Genomic DNA, 18,397 nt, shown 5'->3' on the forward strand with positions numbered 1-18,397 from the left:
TAATACACTTTATTTGTGTTGGTATGTGTATTTTGCATAATTATTATTAGTTTGCAAAAATATTATGCTAATATTTTTTTAAATGTTAAAATAAGCGTACGTTGTCCCCCGTCCATTTTCATACGGCTTCAATTCAAACGGTATAAATGAGGACTGTAGTGTGATTATAAACAAATCAACATCTAGACGAAGTAATTAGAACTCAAATAGAAAAAAGTAGAAGCTAAGTGTAATTTGCTAAAAAAAAAAATGTCTAAAGCTCCAGCGATTGGAATCGATCTTGGAACGACTTACTCTTGCGTTGGTGTTTTCCAACATGGTAAAGTTGAGATTATTGCTAACGAGCAAGGAAACCGTACCACTCCTAGCTACGTTGCATTCACTGACACCGAAAGATTGATTGGAGATGCTGCCAAGAATCAAGTGGCTATGAATCCTTCGAACACAGTATTCGGTAAGCTTTGTAAAGAGTCTTGTCTCAACGTTTCGTTAAGAAAATAGGTGTAATATTTGGGAAACAGAAGTTTCCAATTGTAAAAACGCATGCTGAAAAAATGGGGTTCTCTTTTTAGATGCAAAGCGACTGATTGGGCGAAAGTTCAACGACTCGTCTGTCACTTCAGATAGAAAGCACTGGCCTTTTACAGTAAACTTCTTTTTTTTTTTTTTTTTTTTTTGACTTTGTTTAGAATATTGTGTAAACACACCAAACACTAACTGCATTGCCAGGATTCATGATGACAACGAGCATCTTGAGTGTCTTGTTGTGCATGCATTCCTTTTGTGCTGGCAGTGATAAAGTTGGCTTAGAACGCATGCAGTAACTTAGAAATTTCTTTTACAGGTTATAGACGAGGGATCTAGACCCAAGATACAAGTGGAATTCAAAGGAGAAACCAAGTCGTTTTACCCAGAGGAGATATCATCCATGGTCTTGCTGAAGATGAAAGAAATAGCAGATGCATATCTTGGAAAGAAGGTTCAAGATGTCGTGATAACCGTCCCCGCATACTTTAATGATTCGCAACGTCAAGCAACTAAAGATGCGGGAGTTATAGCTGGATTAAACGTGCTGCGCATCATAAACGAGCCGACTGCAGCTGCTATTGCCTATGGTCTGGATAAGAAAGTTGGTACTGAAAAGAACGTGCTCATATTCGATTTGGGAGGTGGTACTTTTGATGTTTCCATACTGGCCATCGAAGACGGCATATTCGAAGTAAAATCAACTGCTGGCGACACTCATCTCGGCGGTGAAGATTTCGATAATCGTCTTGTCAACCATTTTGTTGAGGAATTCAAGAGAAAGCATAAGAAAGACATTTCTGGCAACAAACGAGCTGTTAGACGTCTGAGGACCGCATGCGAGCGAGCCAAGAGAACACTTTCAGCAAGTACACAGGCGAGCGTGGAGATCGATTCGCTCTTCGACGGTATCGACTTCTACACGTCAATTACACGGGCACGTTTTGAAGAGCTGTGCATCGATCTGTTTAGAGGCACTCTCACCCCTGTTGCAGACGCCATTAGAGACGCAGGGAAAAACAGCAGCGGACAAAACTTTTCCAAGTCCGATATCCATGAAGTGGTTTTGGTCGGTGGATCCACTCGCATTCCAAAAGTGCAGAGCCTTCTTCAAGAGTTCTTCAACGGAAAAGAGCTTAACAAGTCTATCAACCCAGACGAAGCCGTGGCATACGGCGCTGCAGTTCAAGCTGCCATCTTAGCTGGGGATAAGCACGAGGCAGTTCAGGACCTTCTGCTTCTTGACGTCGCCCCTCTGTCACTCGGAATCGAGACTGCTGGAGGCGTATTCACTCCGTTGATCAAGAGAAACACTACGGTTCCGACAAAATACTCGCAAATATTCTCCACCTATGCAGACAATCAACCCGGAGTGCTGATCCAAGTGTTTGAAGGCGAGAGAAGCATGACAGCCCACAATAACCTGCTGGGCAAGTTCGAACTTTCTGGAATTCCACCTGCCCCAAGAGGTGTTCCTCAAATTGAAGTAACCTTTGACGTGGATGCTAATGGCATTTTGAACGTTTCCGCACTGGACAAGAGTACGGGAAAAGAAAACAAAATAACCATTACCAACGACAAAGGGCGCCTTTCCAAAGAAGACATCGAGAGAATGGTTCAAGAGGCGGAAAAATACAAAGCTGACGACGACCTTCAACGAGACAGGGTGCAAGCGAAGAACGGTTTGGAAAGCTACTGCTACAACATGAAACAAACCGTCGAGGACGAAAAAGTAAAGGACAAGATTAGCGACGAAGATAAAAAAACAATCCTCAAGAAGTGCAACGAAACTGTGGAATGGCTAGATCGAAATCAGGTAAGCTTTGTGGTCACTTCTTACAAGTCACTTCTTACGATTACCTACTTAATACTTCTTAATCCTAAAATGAGAGAGGTTTTTTTTTACTTTTTGAAAGAACGAAAATGCGATTGAAGGGAGTAGCGAGCGTCATATTTGTTATTACTTGTTCTATTTTTTTAGACTGCGGAAAAGGACGAGTTCGAGCACAGACAAAAAGAGCTTGAAAAAGTGTGCAACCCTATCATTACGAAACTCTATCAAGCTGGCGGTGCGCCTGGAGGCATGCCAGGTGGAATGCCCGGAGGTATGCCTGGCGGCGGCTCACACAAGGCTAGTTCTGGTGGACCAACGATTGAAGAAGTCGATTGAGATTAGATAGAACTTCAATAGATCTGATAGACAATTATTTTGAAAGTATATACATTGTAAATATGTTGATAATTTCACACGCATGTATATTTTTTTAGTTAGAAAGATAACCATCTTATATAAGCTGAATCTTTTACATTTTCTAACCTTTTTACTGGATATAAAAAGATTAGTCTGCTGCTGGCTTTGAATCGTAACAATACAGCATCTCTGGTACTATAATTCTAGATCTGAATGCTCCTTCACGCTGCCTTCTAGTCGTTTTTTTTTTTTTTTTTTTTTTTTCAACTGAGCTTAACTTATTATGATCACTCCTACACTTATCACACAGTACCCAATCAACTAATCAACATCAAAATCATCTGTACGAAATGGGAAAGACCTTTTCGGAAATTAGGCTTCTAACTTAAACTTAGCATACAACAATATAAACAATACAAGAAGCAGTAAAGAGTCTAGAATACTAGGAAGATGCCAGAGAAAATATGATTAAATCTCGATACTGACAATGTCTACGTAAACAAATTAAAAAGTTTTTTTCTAGGAGATAACAGCCTATCCTTGATTGAAAATTTTTTACTATTGCCGACTTTTCACAAGAAATTACTTGCAGGAAACCAGCCCCGCTCACTTCCCTACTGAAGCAGAATTCCGAACAATCAATCTGTGAAAAGTAATAGTCATTACCTTTCTTTAGACAAAGATGTCGCGCAAGCGTGAAAATCAACACATTTTTGTATTGGATTACCTTATGCAATTATATCTCTTCCTCGTGAAGCACGCAGTTGGCAAATTTAAATTTATCTATGCCACCACTTTAGTAGATTTCTAAGCATACTGGAAGAATTAACCGGAAGAATTTGTGCCGAATTGAAGCGTAGCGAATCGTCTTGGCAATCACGATATCTAACTTCGTTTGTTTCAAAAGAAAAAGAATTTATTTCTTTAGATTTGTATCTAATTTGTACAGGAAAAATTTCGTGTAACTTTCGATATACGGATTTGCGTCAATTTACAAAACTATGAACATTGTTTTCGAGGAAGAGGAGGAAATACGGTAAAACGACAGAATTATTCGCATCGGAGAGCCAGTTAAAAATAACTAGAAAGAAATCCACACAAAACAAGAAACGAGAACGGAGAATTTTTATCAAACTTAATCTAAATACAACACGTGGCAACTTGGTAAGAAGATGTAACGGACGCATCCAGTTATTGCTAGTGTTGTTATCGGTTTCAACTAAATAGACTAAAAGTCAATTAGTCGAAAGTTGAAATTAGTCGACTTTGAAAAATCGAATAGTTGATTTAATCGACTACGAATTTCTTACTAATCGACTAAAAGTCGATTTAATCGGGTAATCATCCTGACATCCTTACTTCTATTTTTTCAGTTGATTTACTTTTTTTAACAATCTTTAATACGGTTATGATGCTGACCAATTAGTAAACAGATATCTTTATTAGTAGTTTATCTTGTAAAGATAAATTATTTATAAAGATTGAGCCATGCGTAAGAACATCGTTCAAAGCGGTTTTTTTAATTCAACTAAAATATCTGAACCTTAACCCCTTCCCAGCAAGCACACAACGTTGAAACAACGTTGATCGACGTTGATCAACGTTATTTCAACGTTGTTTCAACGTTGTGTACTTACTGCCCAATAAGAAAAATACGTTGTAACAACGTTGTTCCAACGTCTTCCGTAAAGTTAGAATAACGTTGTTATGATGTTATGAATGAAACAGCGCCCAACGTCATTTTGTCAACGTTATAACAACGTTGTCAAATTGACGTTATAACAACGTTAATTTTGCGCTGAATGACGTTGGAAAGGCGTAAGACCAACGTTAAATTAAAGAAAAAAAAAGTTAGGAAAACGTTGTTTTTTCGGCGAAATCAAGTTGTAATAACATTTTTCCATCATTGTAGATATGTGGTATTAATTAATACTGGTGTTTCATTTCTACCATTAATTAATTAATGGCAGAAATGAAACATCAGCCAACGTCATTTTGGACATGTGTTAACGTCGTGAAAAAAAAGGTGGATGAAAAAAAAAATGTGCATTTTATAACATCCTACTTGATTGTTTTATCAGCGCAGTGATGTTTCATTATAGCTTATATATATAGCTTATAAGCTATATAGTGCAACATCATGCTTTGTTTTTCTTTTATGAAGTTGTTCAATTATACGTTTAACCTGTTAATTTTTTGAACTCGTACGAGTTCAACAATAATTGAGTATAAAAAATAAAGACTGAATAAAAACAACCTTGCAATACTTCTAGATTATATATTTCAAATGTTAAAAATTATATACATTTACTGGGAATGCGATTTGATTTGATTTCGAAATTTTAACCATTTCGATTTGTTTTGACAATAGCTGACACTAAAATATAAAAACATTTGAAGCAACATGAAGATATAAACGATTGTATTTGTACAAATTCAATTATACGTGCATTTTCAAGGAAGTAATACAAATGGAATACATTCAGAAAGAAAAAAAAACAAGGAATACTACTCTCAAGTTCATAACACAAGAGGGGAGATAAATAGGGGTAGTGGGAAGTTCAGATCTAATATATGGTGGTGGTGGTGGTGGTGGTGGGGGGGGGGGGAGATTAACACTGAAAGATTTATTATCGGTTACTAGTATATAATTTTTAATTCTTAACGCCAATTTTTGCTGATTTTTTTTTTTTTTGAGATATAAGTTTTTTGTTGATAACAAGTAAAAATAAGTTATTAGGGGGGTCCTAATAAGCCTTAGACGGATGGGAAAAATTTCCAAAAATTAACTAACTCCACACCCTGTATTAAGGACTTGAGAGTACAAATACAGGAAATGAGCTAGCTTGCTATTTGATATTCACCTGAGTTTTCCTTTCTTTTGAATAACTATTGGGTACAAGTCGTAGAGCGATATCCTGTGAAATAAATATATTATTTTAAATTAACTTAAAATAACTAACATTAAAAATATGATGCTTCTAATATATTAATTGATACATTATTATGAAACAAAAATTTAAAATAACTGTTATTAAATATATATTGAACTTAAACTTTCAAACAGCGTTAAATATATCTACAATATTGTATATTGCATAACTAATGATTCTAAAAAGCTACATTTAAAACAAATATAACTGCCCAAAAATGATATAATAAAAAAGAACTATAAATTTCAGCATTTATACAAAATACGTTTAGTAGATATAGCTTTAAAAGTAATGCAACTTAAAACTAACAAGTGTTACATATTATATATTACTATAATATATATTACTGAAAAATAATATTAAACCTATAAAATCAAACCAAAATTCAAAAAACACAATCATGACATAATGGGAAAAAAATATTTCTTGATTTTCCCTTGAAATAAATAACTTTGCGTTTCAGTTCAGATTTCTTTACATTTCTTCTTTTTACAGGAGCACATTTCGGCACAGCTACTATTTTATTATAACTTGAATTGCATGGTTTAATAAAGAAGTCACTAAAAATGCGAGATGGAAATATTTTGCAAACTAAAGAATCAAAACTCATTTCGATAACCTGTGCTTACAGACCACTTTTTAAAAAAAAGAAGCTATCTTTGCCACCAGGGACCACTTTTGTGTGTTTTTTCTTCAAAAGTTTATTATCCAAATTACCTATTTCATTTAAACGTTTAACAACTTGAACAAGTGGCATCTTCTTGCCACGAACCAATCGTTTTAGACTCTGCAAATAATCTTCAAATGAAAAAGCAGAAATTTCAAGGAGGGTCATTCGAAATTTTATAACATCGTCAGACAAATGAATCAGGTTATGTACATTGTATGATGTGAATGTTGGACCATAGTATTCAGAAGGCTTGGATACAAACCATTTCAACAACATTGATGCATAACCAATGGCATCAGAACAAGAATTATTGTCATCTAACACGCGAATAGCAATACTAAGACATAGAAAGTGTATATAAAGATCTTGTTTTAGTACATTCTTCAGTACATAGGGACCAGTATACATAAGAAATAAACGAAATTCTGTTGCTTTCCATCTTTTAAACTCTAGCAGTGATCTAGGCTGTCTGACAAAATCAGATGGAATTTTACCTGCTAAGTCATTTAACCTTTCTGAAATGCATTTAATTTGAACATGTGATAAATGACATATATTTGGTCCCTCTTTCCAAAATAACAATAATCGACGAACAACCCCAAGGCAAACTAGGTGCATGTAGTCCAAAACAAATGCAGAAACGCAAGGTAAAGTAAAATCAATCAAAGGACTCTTCGATACTTGATGATCTTTATAATTCATTTTAGCAAAATGTTCATCTGTACGAAGAAAGGAATCAGCCTGATTAAAGATAACTCTTCCTTGCCATTGACCCACATCAGTACATCGTTCACATCCATGGTAGGCAATGTGGGGTTTTATACATTTAATAAAAGCACGTGCTGGAGCATCGCATGTCCAAAATTTTAAACTTACATTAAAAAATTTATCTTTGTAAAGAAGACCATTTTCTGCAAGCATATTAAATTCCTCTAAAAACTGTTTGAGAATCTCCATAGAAGATTTAGGCTTTTGTTCACCACAGAAAAAAGCAACAGGAAAAGGAGGTATACTACCAAACCGGCAAAGTAAAGGCCAAAGCTGGATATTGCTAGATTTAAAGAGTGGAAGCCCATCTAAATTAACTATCAAATCTATCTCATTGCTAATACAAGCTTCATTATCTTGAAGCATTTTTTTAATACCAGTAGCTAAACCAAGATAGATGTAGTCACCAGAACACAATTTTCCAGTATTAACTTGATTAGGCATTTTTAGTAATGTCTTAGCATTTTTTGGTAGGTTAGCATGCCCATGATTGCGCATTAATACAAGCAAATCATTTAATGAAGAATGTGTAACAGCATGGTTAACTGCCCACTTTGAAAGATCACACACTAAATCACTGCAACTTTCAGACTGCAACAACTCAAAAGAATTATTAAAATCAGAATTTAATGAAGAGACTGTAGTTATAGATAAATTAGAATCACTTTCAAAAACATCAACATTATCATTAACTTCGATGGATTTAAACTCACCATTTGAACTTTGATCATTATCATTTTCTAACAAGCTGGCCATTAAAATATTAGTCTTTCTCCATATTGCTGATCTTGATGTCATTATTTCTTTATATTGGTTTATCTAAAAAGACTTTTATTTATATATATATTCTTACTAAAACACTAATAAACGCACTTAAAATATTTAATTGCTGTTTTAGATTGTAAAAAAATCGAAAAAGTGCGTCTGATAGCGCTTTAATAGAAAAAAAAATATATATATATATATATATATATATATATATATATATATATATATATATATATATATATATATATATATATATGTATATATATATATGTATATATATATGTATATATATATATATATATATATATATATATATATATATATATATATATATATATATTAAGTTATATACAAGTAAACAAAAATATTTTGAGAAATTTAACAAAGTTATTGATATATAAAGTTATTTTAGGTTTTTAACTAATATGTCATTTTAAAAACAAGATCAAGTGATGACACAAAAACTGTTTACTAATTCGTAACTTTTTAGATTTCAGAGTTAAAGTCAAAAATATATATATTATTTTTTTTATTATTAAATATAAACAAAACATTACATAAACATAAGATTATATTTATAATTTTTGTTTATATCAAGTTATAACAAAAAAAAAAAGTCACAAGAATTAAAGAAAAACAAGAAAATTTACTATCTATCATAATTTGTAAATATTTTTGTAAATATAATTTATGTTTCACTATCTGTTTCAGCCAGATTCAAACTGGCAGATTTAGCCTCATTACAAGTGCTTGCACGTAGTGGTCTTCGGTTTTTACGATCTGCAGCATATTTCAAATGATTCATCACTTCTATCCATACCGCTGCAGTGGTGGCATCAGAAAAGACATTTAATACTGCTTCTGAGATAAATAATAATATGAAATAGTTATTATAATGGAGTGCTGTACTGAATAACAATATTAATAACAAATAATATTAGCATAAATCATAGTAACTTTATTCCTTATAAAAGCTGAAAGTTGTAAAATCAAAACATTTTTAAAACAACAAAATGCTGCAAATAAACTTACTATTTATTGCGTTATACAATAAAGTGTTCTCAAACTTCAGCTTTCCTTTTAAACCAACCATACTAAACTTTGATTGAAGTTCATTTGACATCATTCTTTGATGAAGATAAATAAACAAATAAAGCTTCATTAAACATTTTATGTTTATTATAATATAATAGTAAGGTAAAAAAAGTTTTTTTGACACAGATGAAAAATTATAAAAATAACCTTTGCACTAAATTCTTGACCATGTGTTTAGAAGACTGACCTGAAAGGAAAGAAAATGTTAACCTCATTGAAATGTTTTAAACATAAGACTATAACGTTAACACTCATATATTCAAAATTTTTCAAAAAAAAGAAAATAGCATATTAAAATCTTGCTCAAATAGAGCAAAAAAATACTTTTAGTTAAATAATAGCAAAACTAGGGTTTTGTATGATGAATTTTGTTTCCATTTATAAGATCAACTAAAACTTTTAACTTTTTAAACTTTCGAATGGGGAAATAATTTCGAATATCGTAATAACGGTATTTTTAATATCGGTATTTTGGCAACTATAAATTGTTAAAAATACCGGGATCCCAGATCCTGGTATTTCCAAACCTAAGCAAAACCATAGGTACATATTAAACATATTTTTACGATTTTTTTTTTTAGTATAATAAAAATTTAGTAACGTTTTAGCTAAAATGTCTTTTAGTGTAAATATAACACTAAAACTAACTTGTTTCAATAATTATGCTGCAACCTGAAATATTTAAAAACATTTATAGATCTGTAAATAGGTTAAAATTAATTTTATTTCTAAATGTGAAACCTGCAAATAACTTGATACTATAAAGTTTAAAAAACAAACCCAAATTATTCCTATTCTAAAGAACTTTCACAATTTTTGCAAAATACTGAAGTTAATGTAAATTCCTGCTTACAAATAAATTACAGATATCAAAATTATAATAATTCCCAACTTCCTTCTATATTTTGAATTTTGTGTTATTTAGGCATTCTTTCTGATGATCATACAGAAGAAAAGAAATCTAACTGTGAAAAATCTGATAAAAAGAAATAGTTTCATATCTATTTCGTTTTTAATGTGTTATTCTCTAAATCATATAAAACATATCAAACTCACAAACTCTTGTGAAAAACCATTGTCTTGCATTTGTAGTGTGAACTCATTGAGATTTTCAATTGTTAGCAATTGAGGAGGAATTTCTATTGAATCTTGTGATCATATACTTTTTAGTTGACTTTTCAAATTTGTTTTTATTTCACAAAGTAATTTAATAACCTCATACTGGAACTCTACAAACAAATTGTTTAATAAAAATATATTAAATAATATTTTCAAAATACAAAAATGTGTATAAATTTTATGAATTCTTTTTGTGTACATGTAAGTACTGAAACAAATTAAAATATTTACTTTGTTCACTCATTGGAAAGTTGTTTCTTTCAACAGCCGCAGCAGATAACTCTTTACTTTTTGCTAATCCACCTGATGGTTGCTTTTTTGTTTCAATTCTTTCTGAGTAAGAAAAAGAACCATATTCTGGTCTTCTTTTAATTGTACTTTGAGGAGATGAACAAGACCTAGTATTAGGAGATCGAGAGCGTGATTCTCTTGAATTATTGGAAATAATACCTTGTAAGTCATTTCGAAAACTAAATATTGATGGAGATTGTGAGTAATTCATATCAATATTTATTTTATTTTGATTGGGCTCTGCTGTTGAAGTAAGCTGCTTTGTTGTTGTTTCCAGGCAAAATGTTTTTTTATTCATAAAACCAGATTTAATATCAGGCTTTGGAGGAAGTTTACTGCAAAGTGCTACAAAAAATTTATTTAAAAAAAACAATAAACAAAAAATTTAAAAGATAAATATGAAAACTTAATATTTTAATATGCAATCAAAAACAAATTACCCTTTTTTGTAATTTGAGACTCATTGCTTTTAAAATCAACATCGCAAGAGTCAGTATCAGTTGTAATATTATATGAATGGCATGTCATAAAGTCTTTATCTGTTAATTTAATTTTAAGAATTGGAAACTTAAACCAATCAACTTGAGGTTCAACCTGCTCCCTTAACTTTTTTTCAGCCCCTTTTTTTGGCCATCTCAAAACTTTACCGTCTACCCAACTTAAAGGAACAGTGTCAGAGTACACCTTGTCTTCCTCAATCCACTTTACACGACACCATTCAGACATTATAGCAATCTATATAATGTATAAGAGAAAAATAAAAAGAATGTTAAACTAATACAACTTTGAAGTTAAAAAATGCACATCTTTGTAGATATATTATATATTTTTTTATGCTTTTGTATATAAATTATATATTTTTTATCTGATAATATCAGTGATGATAATGTTAGTTGATAATATCAGTTTAATATACCAACTCATGATGACTTGAAAAATAAATATTGATTCAATATTAATTTTTCAAGTTCAAAAAAAAATCAATATAATATATTGATTATTTTTTGAAATTAAATTTTGTAACAAATTATATATAACAAAACAAACTATCACCTTTATAAAATAAAAAAAAGTGCTTTGAAAACGTACTTTTACTCATTAATAAAAAATGAAAATGTACTTTTTTTGTATTTTAGTTTGTATTTTTTCTAAACAGAGTAGCATTTAATGTCTGCTTGAAAGCAGACATTAAATGCTTCTCTTTGTTTATAATTAATTTTAATTATAATACTATTAATAAACCTAAAAACCATGTTATATATTCTAAAACCATTAAATAATTGCGCTAAAGTGACTACGCATGGAATTCAAAACTTGATGTTTGCTAGTACTAAAGCCATGCTTGAGCATTTATCCGCCATTTTTATTTTTAATTCTAAATTGTTTTTTCAGCGGTTTCCAAAGTTGTTTTAACGTTAATAAGACTGACGTTGGTTTAACGTTATAAAAAGCAACTTTGTTCCAACGTCGTTTTATTGTTAGCTTTTCTGACGTCGGTTTACAACTTCTTTCCGTTGTTGTTCCAATGTTAGACAGACCAAAGTTGGAATAACTCCGTAATGCCGATATCGGAACGACGTTGGAGTTAGGTTACGTCGCGTCGCAACAAAAATACAACTAAATTACAACAACGGCGCGACGTCTTTTTCTTATTGGGTGGGTTATTTGCTGTAACGCATTAACTTAACTCTTAGCTTACTGTATGTAGCACCACTTCATTAATGTTTCCTTTTTCTCGTTATAATAACCAGTTGATGCTTTTTAAACCAAAATGTTAAGTAATGTGTCATGGTACTCAGTTAAGGATGCGAAAAAGTTTTATAAATCTGCCACCATAAAATAAGTTTAGTCGCCCCATCTGCTTCTACCTATCTACGCCACTGTTTTTTATTAATTTTTTTGTTAATTTTTTGCTTTAATTGTTGTGAAAAATGATATAAAATACCCATCTGTATTTTATTCTTTACGTTGTGATTTCCGTTTTTGTTTGTTTATTCGATTTTAATTCATCTAAGAGATTAGATGAATTCAGATTGATCGAAGAAAATGTTCTTGTTATAACAACAGCATCTGTTGTTATAACAGTATTACATACCACCTAGTTTTTTTGTTTACTCTCTTAAAGTTCTATTTGTTTCATAGCATCTAAAAAATAAATTGTCAAGCAAGATTCAACTATTTAAACAAAATATTAGAATTTTCCATTTTATCATTTAATAACAAACATAAAAATTTACTTCCGCATTTTTTCTGTTTAACTAATTTTTTGGTCCTATCAGTCCACCGCTTCCTTTCTTTCAGAGTTTTTAAATAGACCTCATTGATGCGTAGGCCAAGTTCTTTAAACCGTACTTTCTTTGAGTGTAATTTTTTTATATAGTAATGTAAACGGTGAGCATATTTTTAAAATTTCAATTTTTTTTCGAAAAACGACCATAAAATAGTTTACTTTTATTCTTCTTGCTATTCACTCGTCTTACTTAGAACAACATTTAGTATATTCTTTCTAAAAAGTTAATTGTTTGAATGTTAATTAAGCCCTTCAAACTGAAAGTTACACAAAACAACAAAGAAAGTTCGAGGATATAACCAGGGTCGGACTGGCTTGAAAAAACGGCCCGGGAAATTTGGTAACAGCGGCCCACTTCATTGTATGTTGCATATATTTAATGCATATATATATATGGGGCGCCGAGAGCTTTCACGCCGTCCATGACAGCGAATATGATTAACGCCCTTATTTTTCTAAATTTACCTATATTATATTAGTAAAGGACTTTTTATTTTTAGACGCATTATTGTTTATTATTATTTAAAGTATAAAAAAAAATTTAAACTTCCCAGCCTAAATATTGATAAAAATAAATATTTCTAAAACACTGTTGTAAGTTGGAGTCTAGAAATAGTAGACACAATCGCTATTCAATATTGACTAGTATAGCAACTTTTTCATCGTTTGACTAGTCAATGCCAAGACATCAATTATTGCATCGTTATTAATTCTCGGAAGGTCTTTTTCACAAGACATCAGCATGAATGACTGTAAACTTGACTGGCTCATCAAAATTTTTAATCTGTTCAAAATATATTTCAATTTCGAAAATGACCTTTCACAAGCAACTTATGATGAGGATAGTGTCAGCACAAATTGGTAAGCCAGAAACAAATTTGAATACGCAAGACTATGTAAGTTAAACTTCTGGAGGACAAAGTACAACAAACAATACATTTTTTGCAAGATTTGCATTTATTTCTGTGGCTGCCACTGTTTTCCACTTCTGGGATTGTAAAGACAGTTTCAGATTCTTCGGATTTATATTGTTGCATGTTGTCCGAGACAGAGTCAGATACTTTCGTGTCAAATATCAAATTATATTCATCTTAAAGAGTTATTTCGAAACTTTCCGATTTCCTTGCAAATTCCGATAATTCCGTTTGAAGCTGATCTTTCGTTACACTAGCATCAAACTTTCTGAGCAACCCAAATATCTATATTTTGGAATCGAAACTCTGACCACGCTTCAGCGTTATCTAGCTCATTTAATTCAAAATGTTTGTAATTTCAATAAGGGTAATCATTTTTAGATCTATTAATATCGTATAATAAATCAAATTCTACGTCATCGATAATATTTCCATCTCATGCTTTAAAAAGAGTGTCTCTCGTAACTCTCTAACATGTCATCTTTAAATTAAATGTAAAATTTGATACAAATTTTCTTGTAAGATCGTTTTAATTGTTTATAGCACAGATATTTTTCGGAAGTAATTTTAACTTAAAAATAAGTTATGAATAATTAATGACTTAAAACGCGCTTGAAGTTTTTAGGTGCTTAACGTTTTTTAAACTTCCAGTGGTAGCATACTTGCTAACGCTTGTACTAGCACCGCCTAAAGATAACGCGCGCATGCTTAAACTCACTATTAACATAATACTACTTTCGATCAGCTCAAGATGGCCGCCAAAATTTATATAATTAGCCGGCAGATGGCCTTTAATTAGATGTAATTAGAGGCCAGCAAAAAATTTATTCTATTTTTAGTTTAATTTTAATTTACATTTTATTTGAAAAATAAAATGTAGCCTTACTAAAATTATAATATAACTTTTTATGCCAACTGGCCCACCGGGAATCTCCCGGTATCCCGGCGGCCCAGTCCAAGCCTGGATATAACTAATGTGTGATAAACGTAAGAAATTGCCTAGGGAGTAGCACTTGGCAGTTTCTTACGTTTACTCCATACGGGAAAACTTTCGAAGAGTTCGGAAAACTTGAAATCGTTAAAAGATTAAGTAGACCTCGACGTACCTGTTGTATATACGGTGCAGTTGCTGTCAATATTTTCTTTTCTAAACCAAACACAATTAAACTGTGTTAAATTAATGTATTTCTTTTAGCCTCTTTAGATCAAAAATTGTTTTTGTACGCAAAATCGGAGAAAGGTCAAGCGAAATATAAAAGGTTGTTTTTATTAATGAACTCTTCAGAACAAAAACGAATTACCAGAAGTGGGGTTCGAACCCACGCGGACATACGTCCATTGGATCTTAAGTCCAACGCCTTAACCACTCGGCCATCCTGGTCATGTGAACGTGTGTAACAAAAATAGATTTTACTAATACCATTCTAAAATAACAGCTGTATCATTTTCACTTTACTGCCAGATCAAAGCACTACGAGCGATTTTCATACACGCAGGCCTACAAAAAAAGCTTCCGCAATTTTTTCACGATTTTTGGAGTTTTTTTTGTTGTTGATATGATCAAAGTACGCTGTTAATGAACTTTTTTTCCAAACATTTCAGTACCAACTTTTTAGAAAGGTCAGCTCTTTGTTGATTTTTAAAAAATGATAGTAACTTGAAAACGATTACAGCTCAACTATGATTCCTAAGAATAGAAACTTGAATATAATTTGAACTTCGTAACAGAGATAAAAGAAAAAAAAAAAATTTTTTTTCACAGGCTCACAGTGGTCAATTTTGGTCGAAAATGCGAAAAAAAACCTAAGACGGTACTAAAACACTGTAATGTTATAAAAAGAAAAAAACAATAAAAATAGTATCTATTTGCAGAAAACATCAATAAAATTTTGAAATTTTTCTTTTTGCTTTTTTCAAACGTCTGTATCTTCAATGTCAGACTCATCGCTTTCTGTTTCAACCTCGGTTAGAGAAATCATTGGTTGTTTCAAGATCGAAAGCATTGCTGTAGACAGGGGTTACACTTTCTCATTTTCAGCTGCTTCTTTTTGTATGAAACTTCAAGGATGACTGGGTCACTTATGGCCATAAGTCTATGACAGAGATCAGACATGCCATTTAACCATTAAGATTTTCGTGAGTGAACTATTCTTACATCTCGCAAAAAACATTGTTAATTCCTTCTCCAGCCTCTTCATTGGTAAGACCAATAGGTAGCACGCAATTTGCAATCGTTTCACGAACATGTTTTAAGATTTTGTGTAGAGTAGGAGTGATTAGATACCACCCTATACCTTGCAAAGAGTCAAAATAGATTTTTTCGGTTTCTTCACAAAGAGCTTCAAACTTTCCTTCATCAAGGGCAAAGCCAGATGCCAGAGCTCCCCAAGTTGTTGCCAAGTTCCTGACTACCTGACTAGGAACTCCATAGATTTCTGCGGTTGTTTCTGTAATTATAAAAAAATATGTTTTTGTATTTTTTACAAAATTAAACTGTAAAGAGCTTAATATTTGAAAGGAATGAGTTTGGTTTGTTCTTTGTTGTTGCAAGGTATCAACTTTGTATTTTTGCACGCATAGATATCTACGGCAAGAAGTATAAAATAACTGCTGAAAAAGACAAAAATTTAAATAACATTTTTTTTTTAGATATAGTTAATATCAAAGACTTATTTCCATTATTGTAATTTTTTGTTGATAGCAGTTTTATTCTTAAAGGAAAAATTCCTAAAAGACTTTTTCCTGGCTGTTTTCTGTAGTCTATCTTTACTCACGAGCAGGCTTGGACTGGGCCGCCGGGATACCGGGAGATTCCCTGTGGGCCGGTTGGCATAAAAATTGTATTATATTTTTAGTTAGGCTACATTATATTATCCAAATAAAATGTAAATTAAAGTTCAGACTGGTTTGAAAGAGAAAAGAATCAGAGCAAATCAACTACTTGAAAGTGCAAAAGATAAATTTCGTATCAATGTTCACAACATGGTAATGAATCAAGTAATCAGAAGTTTAAAATAGAGATTCTCAGAGCATGGTAGTCTATATGCTGATTTATCTTGTTTAAATCCAAGGAATTTTGCAAAAATTTTGAAAAAAATGCCTAGTAGCAGATTGCAGCATCTGAGTGGGTTGCTCAGAAAGTTTGATGCTAGTGTAACAAAAGATCAGCTTTAAACGGAATTATCGGACTTTGCAAGGAAATCGGAAAGTTTCGAAATAACTCTTGAAGATGAATATAACTTGATATTTGACACGAAAGTATCTGACTCTGTCTCGGACAACATGTAACAATGTAAATCCGAAGAATCTGAAACTGTCTTTACAATCCCAGAAGTGGAAAACAGTGACAGCCACAGAAATAAATGCAAATCTTGCAAAAAATGTATTTTTTGTTGTTATTTTGTCTACCAGAAGTTTAACTTGCATAGTCTTGCGTATTCAAATTTGTTTCTGGCTTAAAAAGTTGTGCTGACATAATCCTCATCACAAGTTGCTTGCGAAAGGTCATTTTCGAAATTGAAACATATTTTGAACAGATTAAGAAATTTGATGAGCCAGTCAAGTTTACAGTCAATCATGCTGATGTCTTGTGAAAAAGACGTTCTTCCGAGAATTAATAACGATGCAATAATTGATGTTTTGGCATCGACTAGTCAAACGATGAAAAAGTTGCTATACTAGTTAATATTGAATAGCGATGGTGTCTACTATTTCTAGACTCCAACTAACAGCAGTGTTTTAGAAATATTTATTTTTATCAATATTTAGGCAGAGAAGATTAAATTTTTTTTTTATACTTTAAATAATAGTAAACAATAATTTTATAAAACGCTAATTATCACGTTGATGGGCTCAGTGACGCAACAGCATTTAAACTACTACTATAAGTTAATATAATGTTTTTTGACCCACTTTTTTTTAGTAATGATGAAAAGTTTACATTAAAATATATAATTTCTAAAAAAATCTCGCCTTAAAGCCTATTTTTATTGTGATAATTAAACTTTTTTAGCTTTTAGTTCAGTGACGCAACCTAATTTTTACAGATGTGTATGTGATAAAAAAACACTTGAATTATTTTTAAAGACTAAAGGTGTTTTCACTCAAGACATATATAATGTCAAAGATTCTTTCTAAACAAAAATATGGATATGTTTTGTTTAAAATATTGCAATAACTTACCCTCAAATTTTACTCACTTTTTCGAATAATAAAAAGAAAAAACAGTTGCTAACATTCATCAAATTTATCTACTCGGTTCAAATATTTTCTACTCAAAATATATTTTAACAATAATTTTAAGGTGTTTAAACTACAATTAAAGAAAAAAAATCTTTTGAAAAAAGAAATTTTTAAACACAAAATTTCCATCGTGGAAATAGCCATATGTGTGTATATATATATATATATATATATATATATATATATATATATATATATATATATATATATATATATATATATATATATATATATATATATATATATATATATTTATATATAAAATTTATGCAACATACAATGAAGTGGGCTGCCTTGACCAATTTTCCCGGGCCGGTTTTTCAAGCCAGTCCAACCCTGCTCACGAGACTGTAATTTCGAGGTTTTATTTAAATAAAACCCTTCTTTTTTCAAGACGCTTTTATTTAGGATGATTTTTCCCCGATATACCTTTAATTAAGATGTGTTAGAATGTTTTTCTACCAAAATAACCATCATACATTTAATATTTTTCTTTCCGGATGTATTTGTGCTAATTATAGCGTCCTTCATTACCATATAATAAGTTTCATTTGTCTTATTGTCTATTAATAATCGATTTGCACTATTTAT

The 18,397-nt window shown here is 31.4% G+C and overlaps 2 protein-coding genes, 1 long non-coding RNA gene, 1 other non-coding gene and 1 pseudogene across 5 annotated transcripts; 1 reads left to right on the forward strand and 4 right to left on the reverse strand.

Moving 5' to 3' along the window:
- The first annotated feature begins 162 nt into the window (after window positions 1-162).
- On the forward strand, window positions 163-2,818 carry LOC149885921 (heat shock 70 kDa protein-like). Its single transcript, XM_090093036.1, has 4 exons — window positions 163-454; window positions 573-646; window positions 845-2,341; window positions 2,507-2,818. Exons 1-4 carry the CDS (start codon window positions 250-252, stop codon window positions 2,693-2,695), a joined length of 1,965 nt encoding a protein of 654 aa, XP_089949162.1. The 5' UTR covers window positions 163-249; the 3' UTR covers window positions 2,696-2,818.
- A 2,164-nt stretch (window positions 2,819-4,982) lies between these two features.
- Window positions 4,983-7,967, reverse strand: LOC149885922 (uncharacterized). The gene is made up of 3 exons (XR_016454452.1): window positions 7,801-7,967; window positions 5,581-5,634; window positions 4,983-5,093 (listed from the first exon to the last, which is right to left on the reverse strand). It is a non-coding gene; the product is annotated as an uncharacterized LOC149885922 (long non-coding RNA).
- Window positions 5,643-7,794, reverse strand: LOC149885923 (uncharacterized). The gene has a single exon (XM_090093939.1). The coding sequence runs from the start codon at window positions 7,583-7,585 to the stop codon at window positions 6,275-6,277; it is 1,311 nt and encodes a 436-aa protein (XP_089950065.1). The 5' UTR covers window positions 7,586-7,794; the 3' UTR covers window positions 5,643-6,274.
- A 533-nt stretch (window positions 7,968-8,500) lies between the features above and the next one.
- On the reverse strand, window positions 8,501-11,394 carry LOC149885924 (uncharacterized; annotated as a pseudogene). The gene is made up of 6 exons (XR_016454453.1): window positions 10,801-11,394; window positions 10,301-10,705; window positions 10,002-10,179; window positions 9,098-9,157; window positions 8,888-8,982; window positions 8,501-8,716 (listed from the first exon to the last, which is right to left on the reverse strand). The product of XR_016454453.1 is annotated as an uncharacterized LOC149885924 (transcript).
- Window positions 11,395-14,862: 3,468 nt separating this feature from the next.
- Window positions 14,863-14,945, reverse strand: Trnal-uaa (transfer RNA leucine (anticodon UAA)). The gene has a single exon. It is a non-coding gene; the product is annotated as a tRNA-Leu (tRNA).
- Between the last annotated feature and the right edge of the window lie 3,452 nt (window positions 14,946-18,397).

The sequence above is a fragment of the Hydra viridissima genome, unplaced genomic scaffold (genome assembly GCF_058129835.1).
Source record: "Hydra viridissima isolate aposymbiotic clone 2 unplaced genomic scaffold, HvirCarnegie_v1 scaffold_7, whole genome shotgun sequence".
NCBI lineage: Eukaryota > Metazoa > Cnidaria > Hydrozoa > Anthoathecata > Hydridae > Hydra > Hydra viridissima.

Coding starts and splice junctions, on each gene's coding strand:
- LOC149885921 (XM_090093036.1), top strand. CDS start 250: ATGTCTAAAGCTCCAGCGATTGGAATCGATCTTGGAACGACTTACTCT. Junction 455..572: donor TCCTTCGAACACAGTATTCG/GTAAGCTTTGTA, acceptor TTCTCTTTTTAG/ATGCAAAGCGACTGATTGGG. Junction 2,342..2,506: donor AATGGCTAGATCGAAATCAG/GTAAGCTTTGTG, acceptor CTATTTTTTTAG/ACTGCGGAAAAGGACGAGTT.
- LOC149885923 (XM_090093939.1), bottom strand. CDS start 7,585: ATGCGCAATCATGGGCATGCTAACCTACCAAAAAATGCTAAGACATTA.